Source organism: Marmota monax, unplaced genomic scaffold (genome assembly GCF_021218885.2).
Source record: "Marmota monax isolate L192 unplaced genomic scaffold, Marmota_monax_Labrador192_F-V1.1 WCK01_AAM20220418_F8-fsc00001, whole genome shotgun sequence".
Classification (NCBI taxonomy): domain Eukaryota; kingdom Metazoa; phylum Chordata; class Mammalia; order Rodentia; family Sciuridae; genus Marmota; species Marmota monax.
The window spans coordinates 52,728,692-52,737,831 of record NW_026693777.1 but is presented as its reverse complement, the minus strand read 5'-3'; the positions used below and the strand labels follow the sequence as shown (position 1 = coordinate 52,737,831).

Below are 9,140 nucleotides of genomic sequence, written 5' to 3'. Positions count from 1 at the left end.
TCTTCACCATCCAGGCCACATGAGTTTGAGCATGTCTTTTTGTTCCTTAGGTGAACCACTTTCCTCATTTATAAAAACAAAGCTAATGATTTCCCTTTTGTCATTGTTATCAATGGGAGCTAACGAAGGTCACTTTACTTTGAAAATTACAATAATCTCTCTAAATAAATTTCATATTTTAAAAAATATTGCATATTTATTCATATAGAAAAGTAAATGGATAAAATGTTTAGTCCAAGCCAGTTCATTGTCTGAAATAGAAGCAGCCTGTTTGACGTGACTGCAGCTGGTCATGTTATCTCAAGATTCATTAAAGCTGTCTGAGTTGTGCTTTGCAAGTGGAGTTTGGGCAAAGGCTCCCTCTCCCTACTCACTAGTGGGTACTGGCTTCTCTAGAACATGCTCAGCTTAGTTTGTGTGTCTGTCAGGCTTTGGTTTTTGTTTGCTTCTGTAACTCTCTGAAGAGATTGGGAAGGGATGCATTGGTCTCCTACTCCTGAAAAATGGCCTTTAACCAAGTCCTGTAAGTTTCTCAGTCCTCACTGCAAGGAGAATACTGGTAGGATCCTCAAGACAGCAACACAGGCATCAGAAGGCCAATCTGAAATAGTGGCTGATAATATACAAAGCATTGTGTTAATTTTTGACAGTAGAAAGATATTTATGTAATTAATTTACACTGAATAATACATTTCAAAGCCCTCTTTGGGAACACTGACTCATTATTAAGAGGAGCCCTGGCCTCTGTATGCTTGTTTCCAGGGCCATGTCTGTGGTAAGGGAGTTGCAGGAACCCAAAATTCACTAAACTTTTCCTTCAGGGAAGCACTTCTAACTTAGTTCACAGGGAACTAAGAGATTAATGGTTGTCAATCTCTATTTCTACTCTACCTGGTCCTTTGCTCTCTGTTGAGCCACCTTGCTTGGGTCAAATCCAGTTTAGATAACCAAGATCTGGTATAAAATTTTAAACATGCTTTTATACTGTTTACAACCTCAATTATCTTTTTGGAGAGCATATAAGTAATCCCCCTTTATCTGAAAACTCAGTGTCTAAGAACTCACAGAAAATGCTGAGTGGGGATAAAATGTTAATAAAGTCAACAAAATTTTTTGTTGTTGCAAAACTGGGGATTGAACCCAGGGCTGAGCCTTTTTTTTTTTTTTAATTTTGAGACAGGGTCTTGTTTAATTGAACAGGTTGGCCTTGAACTAGTGACTCTCCTGCCTCAGCCTTCCAAACAGCTGAAATTATAGGTGTACACCACCATGTTGGGCAGATCCAGTGAACGTTATACCCATTTTTCAAGTTCCTTTTTGTCCACTGGGCCTAGTAAAGAGCCTCCTAAAAAGAGCAACTGAAGAAGCAGATGGCTTTCAAGCTATAGAGGGTTTGCAGAAATGTGAATTTATTTCAGTGCCCACTAAGAAACTGTAGTGGAAATGACATTTTGGAATAAGGTGGTTTGGGATCCATCATGCTCTGATAACAGAACCCCCTTCATTCTTCAGGGAGTGTGTGTAAGTCTGTGAGACAGAAGTCTTAGTTTTATATTCAGTCCATGAGAGGCTTTTCTAGAGCAACATTGATTATAAAATGTAAATCTATGAAGAAATAAGAATTCTACGTACAAAATCTCAGCTTACATACAATTTTACTTTTCAGATAGTTTTTGTGGCAAGAAAGCTATGTTTTATCCATTTCTAAAAGGTTAACTACTGTAAACTCAGAACTTTCTAGTAATTCTTGGGTAAAAAAAAATTAATCAGAATTAGAAGTGTTTTAAGCTACATTATGTTTTCTGGAACAGTCAAAAGACTCCTGGATCTTTTGTCATTTTCACAGGCTGCTGTAGATGCGCTTGATGGCATCAGCTTCTTCTTTATCAAGGATGCCTTTCTCCACATAAGCGTCAGCTTGTTGGTTGATGAAGTCCCTCATCTTCGAAAGGTCATAGTCTGGAAAATATTATTGAAGTATCATGAGCAAAGATCAAGAGAGACCAATCCCATTACAGTGATTACCATTGAGAAGCACTTTGTGTAATAACAAGATTATCATCTGTTTTCACATTCAGGCAGAGCTCTGCAGTTTAAAATGATGTTTATATGTATCATATTATCTCATCTGTTATTTATCACAACCCTGTGAGGTGTTCAAGTGGGAAGTACCATCTCATTTGACCAAAGAGCAACAGATTCAGACCAGGGCTTTACAAATGTCAATGTTTATAAGCCAATCGTCTAGGGCTCTTGGGAGAGTTTCAGATTCATATTTAGCAGATTGGGGTGAGAACTCAAATTTTACATTTTAAACAATGTCCTAGGAGAACCTGGTGCTGCTGGGCTAGGAAACATCCATGGGGTAACAAGGTCCTGAAGCTAAAGTGCTTTATCCAAGATCACAAAAGCAGCAAAATTATGGTTAGAACCAGGAGTCCTGACTTCCTGAACTTATAATATTAGGTTAAATTCCTGTTAATGCGACAACCCATATTTTTGTTTTCCAAATTTAGAATTACCTTGTTTATTTCATGCTGTTTAAATTATATGCAGGGAATAAGAAGCCAAACCATAACCTCTTTATGGCAAGAAAAAAAAAATCTGTATAAACATCAACTCATCCATAAAACACAAAGAGACCCTAAGTAAGAAGGTTGCCTGTGGCATTTTTCTGAAGACTTAAAAAACCCCACACCTTCCCTGATTATTTTTTTAGATAGTTATAATCATAAATGACCAAACCCTGCCTTCTACCAGTTTGTAAGGGAGAGAGAAAAAATGGGGGGGGGGTATGAAAACACAGAGGCTGCACAGCCACCCTAAGTTGGGCTGAATGTAACCTGAACCTGGGCATCTTTAGGCACCTGTGTGAAGGGAAAATGAAGCAGGAAGGACCTCTCTGTAAACACTAAGTGTTACATGGAGGTGAGCCTGAGGCTGAGAGCTCATTTCCTCTGCAGCAAACAGGGCCTTTGTTCCTGGTTAGGGCATGTATTTAGAAAACACCCAGCACTGAGCACTTTACAACCATCCTCATATCTGTTCTTCACAAAGCCCCATGAGGTAAGCATTAGCATGCTCATTTCAGAGATGAAGAACCAGGGCTGACAGCAGAAGGTACTTGCACAGGTAGCAGCAGAGCCAAGTTCCGAAACCAGGTCAGTCTGTGGTCATTGCTTTGACCATTCTGAAACCTTGAGTACTGAAGATAAAGCTTCTGACAGGTACATTAAGCACATGTTGAATAAATGCTTGTTTTTAACTTTTTTCTTTCTCTTAGTCAGAAAGTAGAAGGCAAACATATATTTTGTGTGTATCTCACAGAGATGATTCCTGGATTCCCAACTCGGCACAGAGAAGCACCTCTTGCTTTTCCCTGGTTAATGAGACAAAAGGCAGACTCTTGATGACAGATAAGGTCTCAGTGATTTGAATGAACAAACAGGAAAATATTTTGTCTTTTTCCTTTTTGGTACTGGTGATTGATCCCAGGGTGCTTTACTACTGGGTTATATCCCCAGCCCTTTTAACTTCTTTTTTGAGACAGGTTCTTGCTAAATTGTATAAGCTGTTCTTGAACTTGTGATCTTCCTGCCTCAGCTTCCATATAGATAGGATTATGGGTATGCATCACTGTACCAGGCTTTTTTGGTATTTTTTGAGATGAGGGTCTCACTATGTTGCCTAGGTTGGTCTTAAATTCGTGAGCTCAAGTGATCCTTCTACCTCAGCTCCATCAGCAGCTGAAACTACAGGAATGTGCCATTATGCCTGGCTTTTGCTTTCTTATGAGAAGGAAAAATTGTATCTTTATGGTATGGTTTGATTGTGTGCAACAGAAAAACTAGCATGGCGCAGGCTCCTAGAATCCAATCCCAACTCTTCCCTGGCTGACTTTTGGAATACATAAGCTAGTCGCCACCTTGTTAACTTTAAAAGAGGTTTTAATTAAGCTTGTAAGGCTCAAAAGAGATAAGGGCTATGGTTTGCTTTTTTTTTTTTTTTGGTACCAGAGATTGAACTCAAGGGCGCTTAACCACCAAGCCACATCTCCAGCTCTTTTTTATATTTTTTATTAGAGACAGTCTCATGGAGTTGCTTAGGGCCTCACTAAACTGCTAAGGCTGGGTTTGAGCTTGCAATCCTCTTGCCTCAGCCTCCTGAGTTGCTGGGATTACAGGCATGCACCACCACAACTGACTTGTGGTTTGCTTTTTTAAAGCATACTTTTTCTTTTTTTGTAAGTCTGTATAAGATTTTATCATCATTCTATCACACCACATGGGCTTCCATTTCTTGAGTTTGGAAAGGGGTTTCAGGTCGCCCAGGTCCCTGCTAAACAGAGGGCACCAGGAGAGGTTAAGAAAGATCAGAACTAATGGTAAGTCCTCTGGTTCACACAGCGTGAGCCACTGCACGGCCGCAGCACCTAGGTCTCCATAGGCCTTGAGAGGTAGCCACAAGTCAAGCCACAATGACATGTGAGAACTTTCTCTGTCTTTAAGACAGCATATTATCCTCCCTTCAGGAGACAAAAGAAAACCTAAAACCCAACACTCTCATACCCTCACTCTGAAGTTCGCTCACAAGGCCTTCCTTGGACAAGAATCAGATCTCCATGCTTCACTGGATGGATCGTTTCTGGAACAGGGCGATTACTTGCAGGATGATGTTAGTTATGGTCAGGAATCTGAGGCATATGTTGACCCAGTGAAAACAATGACATAAATGCTCCAAGTTAGTGTACCTTTAATTTATAATTTATACTGATCTCCAGTTGTTCTTTTTTTTTTTTTTTTTTGTATTTTATTTATAGGCAAGATCTCATTGAGTTGCTCAGGGCCTCACTAAGTTACTGAGGCTGGCTTTGAACACATGGTCCTCCTGCCTCAGCTTGAGAAGCATCACTCAACTCATTGGAGGAACATTATTTTGCAGGTGCTCTTGCCTGATACCTGGAATGCAACCAGATGGCTCTCAAGTTGCTCATTTCTTTATTTCCTCTGCCTTTGCTTTGCCTTGGTTTAAAGACCCATCACTTCTGCTCCAGATCCTGGCCTCCTTATCTTTTTCCTGCCTTCTGGGGTCTTATTTTTTCAATTGCAACCACACTGCTACCAGATGGATTTCTTTTTTTAACCCAATTTGGCGCCCCTGGCTAAAGCTATCCTCCTTCGCAGAGTGTACAAGCATCTTCCCAGCCTGGCTGCTGCTCCTCCCGACAGACACCCAGTGTCCTGGGGGAAAAAATGGCTCTGATCCCCAAAACAGATCCTTCTGTTTCACTCCTTTATGTCTTGGCCCCTGGGTTCCTTCTCACTCCATTTCTCCTCATTCAGTGGATTCTTCCTTACCTTTGCATCACGGCCTTTCCTGCTGTCCTTTCTCCCAGCTGGCTCTATCATGGTGGGATGACCCACCCCACTGTCTCACCCCTTTGGTGCTCCAACATCCATCTACCACAGTCCTGACTGGGTTCACCATAGCCACACTGACACCGTGAGCTCCTTGTTGTATGAGGGCTTGAGGGCTGCATCTGATCATCCTTTGAATCTCTAGCACACAGAACAGGGTGTGTTTTGTTTTATGTAAGTGAGGGGCTGCTTTAGTGACTGCATGAAGCACCCAGTATGTGCTCAGAAAAGAAAGCAAACTGTGTGTGAGGGGGGAGGTGAAACAAGACTGGCAAAATATTCATCCTTATTGAAGATAGGTGATGGACATGTGGGGATACATTATATTATCACTCTTCTTTCACTTGACATTTTTCAAAATCAAATGTAAAAAAGAAGAAGATGCCTTGAATAATAAGATAAGTGAGGTTCTGTTCCTCTTGTCATCTCAAAGGCAGCTGCTGTCTTTTTGGACTGATTCTTTAGACTAATTTGATTACAGGAATCATTATGTAACAAGAGCCGTTGGCAAATGGGTGAAGTTTGTAATGTACAACCACACTGAATTCCTACCTTCTTTATTTCCTTTTTTGTCGTGTTTCTTCAACCATTCAATATTTTTTCTAATGGCTTCCAAATAGGCTTCTGTTTTCCCTGCAAAAGATAAAAGAATCATATCAAATAGTCATAAACCATCACTGTTTCTTTTTTTTTAAAAGAACATACTAATGTTCAAAACCATAAATATTGGACTTAAGGAGCAATTGAAAGGTGATGTCCCTAGCTAGGCAGTGTGTATGTTTGTATAGATGTGTGTGTCAAGCAGATCAAGTGGGACAAGAGTTTAGGAGACAGACCAAGTGGGTAAGCATTATGCCCACACACAAATAAGTACAGATTGATATCCAGGCAGAGAGGAGTTTTGATTTTGTTTTCTAGTTAGATGGGTCCCTACTACTGTTAGATTGGGTCCCTTCTGGTTAGGGACAGATTTTTCAAACTGAGGTCATTCTCAAGGAATGAATAAGAGTGGCAAATGCTTGAAAACTCTATCACCTCAGTTAAAAGTTCAAATGTGTGGCTTTGTGTAAATCTCTACAAGTCTTCTGCCCAATCCTGGGCAGGAAGCTATAAAAATTCAAGAGAAAGAGGCTGGGTATGGTGGCACTCACCTGTAACCCCAGATATTTGGGAGGCTGAGGCAGGAAGATCACAAGTTCAAGGCTAGCCTCAGCTCCTAAGCAACTTAGTGAGACCTTGTCTCCAAATACAGAATAAAAAGGATTGGGGATGTGGCTCAGTGGTTAAGTGCCCTTGGGTTCAATGTCCAGCACCCCCCAATATATATATATATATACCCCCTTAGAAAAAAAGGATGATGAGGGATTCACTTTAAGATTCCAACGGTAGGCAGGGTTCGGTGGCATACGCCTTTAATCCCAGTGGCTTGGGAGGCTGAGGCAAGAGGATCATGAGTTCAAAGCCAGCCTCAGCAAAAGCAAGGTGCTAAGCAACTCCTTGAGACCCTGTCTCTAAAGAAAATACAAAATAGGGCTGGGGATGTGGCTCAATGGCCAAGTTCCCCTGAGTTCAATCCCTGGTACCCCCTCCCCAAAATATTCCAATGGTAGACTTTAGAACTGATTCTAATAAAACTCCCCTGGATATATATATTCCTAGTGGGCTTCCAGGCATCACTGAGCATCTACTCTATGATTCCTTTGCATTATCATCTGTAAGTGAATATTACCAACTTAGAGATGATGAATCTGAAACTCAGAGAGGCTCAGTAACTTGGCTAAGGCCAGGAAACAACAAAGCAGGAATTTGGACTCTGATCTTAGTTTCTGATATCTCCTGCATTATCGGAAAGATAAGGCTTCATCTTCAGATATGGACACAAACTTAGCCTTGTTCTATACTGAAGAAATCAACCATTCCCTGAATTAGGTGGATCCCTAATGCTCAAAATTTATGCAGGAGACCAGGTAGTTCGCCTGCCTCCTGCCCCCTCACCCTTCCCTCTTTCTCCCCCGCCACCCTTCTCTCTCATCTAAAAGAAAAACAAGAAAACAAAACCAAACAAATAAACAAACAAACAAAAAACAAGTCATGGTGGCGCATGCCTTTCATCCCAGCTATTCGGGAGGTTGAAGCAGAAAAGTCTCAAGTTCAAGGCTAGCCGAGCAACTGAGAGAGACCTAAGCAGCTTAGCAAGACCCTGTCTCAAAATAAAAAATAAAGAGAGATGGGGATGTAGCTCGGCAGGAGTGTGCCCCTGGGTTCAATCCCCAGTACAAAAACAACAACAAAATCCAGGGCCTCTGCAGAAATAATGGCTGTCCAGGCATGGAGCAGTGATCACCCCATTCTGAGGTTGCTTTGACCCCTCATGTCTTTAGTCTACTGCACAGACCTCTTGTTTGACTATCTGTACTGTGTGCTTAAGGGGCTGTGCTTTGTGCTCGAAAATTCATTCTCATTTACTCCTTACAACAACCTTTTGAGGAAATCCTCTTATCATCCCTATTATACAGATGAAAAAACTGAGGCACAGAAAAATTAAAGAAATATATAAAGGTTCACATGGTTTGTAAGTAGTAAAGCCAGTTTTAAATTTGGGTATTTCTGACTAGAGTCTGTGAACAATAACATTATTATTTTAAAATTTGCCAGTGTTCCCATTTCCAACACTGCATTTACCTGAAGGACTTCCTGAGCATCTTTTTTCTCTGGTTGTAGGGACACTCTTGCCTTACCACTCAAGAGGAACTTCTATGCAAAAAGGGATAAATGGATTTTTTTTTTAAGTGATCTACAATTTTCAGCCCCTACTTGTTGGGGGAAACATATGGTTTCATTAGTTGGAAACAACATTAGATTCAGGACTTTGTTTTCAAGAATATCAGAGCATGTGAAGAACCATGTCCCCCAGGCTAATGTTCTAACACTCAGTACAATCGATGTAGAGATTGTCATTATTACTCATGACTGAGAAGATCCACTGGATTTGATAATAGTAACAGTGATTTCTACTACAAAATATTCAGTTAAATAGGGATTTTGAAAAGGAAAGAGATTTTAATGAACTCAATTCTATCTAAGATTAGGAGCCATCTCATCACAAAGTTATGGAAAGTTCATTTCTATTTTACTAAGATTTCTATTTGGCCTGACCATACTCTGAGGGCTAATCTTGTTTGAAATTCCTGCCCATGCTCTAAACTCACCCATGCCTAGCTCTTCTTGACCAGATAACAACCCTCCCTAAAACCTTAGCAGCCCCTCATAAATTCTGATGTTGGAATCTCAATGTATTCCCTACCTTGAGATGTTAAGCCATGCAGATCATTAACCTGCTATCTGCCTTTGTATTATGCTTGCCAGAACCCTGTTAGCTGTAAGTTCCAGCACACCCTCTTGTGCTATAAAACCTTTTTCCTGGAGAGCTGGGGTGTTATCCTCAGGTCCTCATTTTGGGTGAGGCAGCTGCTGGCCAACTGTCTTGTGTATACAATTTAAGCTTTACTTTGGCTTAAAATTGGAGTCTGTAGTCTTTTCTTTACATCGTGGTTCAACAATCTTCATGTAGTGTAGAATGCAAATTTATTAGTTGTAAAAAGTTTAAATCAAATTTAGTCTTCTACATAGGACTTGCTTTAATAAAGAGATAATGATAGCACATTAGGTAATTAGGGTTTCTGAAACTTTTGAGTTTGCCTGAAAATAATCTTGTTCTTTAAA

The 9,140-nt window shown here is 40.5% G+C and overlaps 1 protein-coding gene across 3 annotated transcripts in view; it reads right to left on the bottom strand.

Moving 5' to 3' along the window:
* Window positions 1-1,383: 1,383 nt before the first annotated feature.
* Scg3 (secretogranin III) overlaps window positions 1,384-9,140 on the bottom strand; it is a 44,763-nt gene continuing 37,006 nt past the window's right edge. For all 3 annotated transcript variants that reach the window (XM_058584802.1, XM_046460941.2, XM_058584803.1), the window contains 2 exons: window positions 5,970-6,050; window positions 1,384-1,959 (listed from right to left, as the gene is read on the bottom strand). In XM_058584802.1, the coding sequence (XP_058440785.1) occupies window positions 1,841-1,959; window positions 5,970-6,050 (200 nt within the window). In that variant the 3' untranslated portion in view covers window positions 1,384-1,840. The remainder of the gene's footprint in view (window positions 1,960-5,969; window positions 6,051-9,140) is intronic.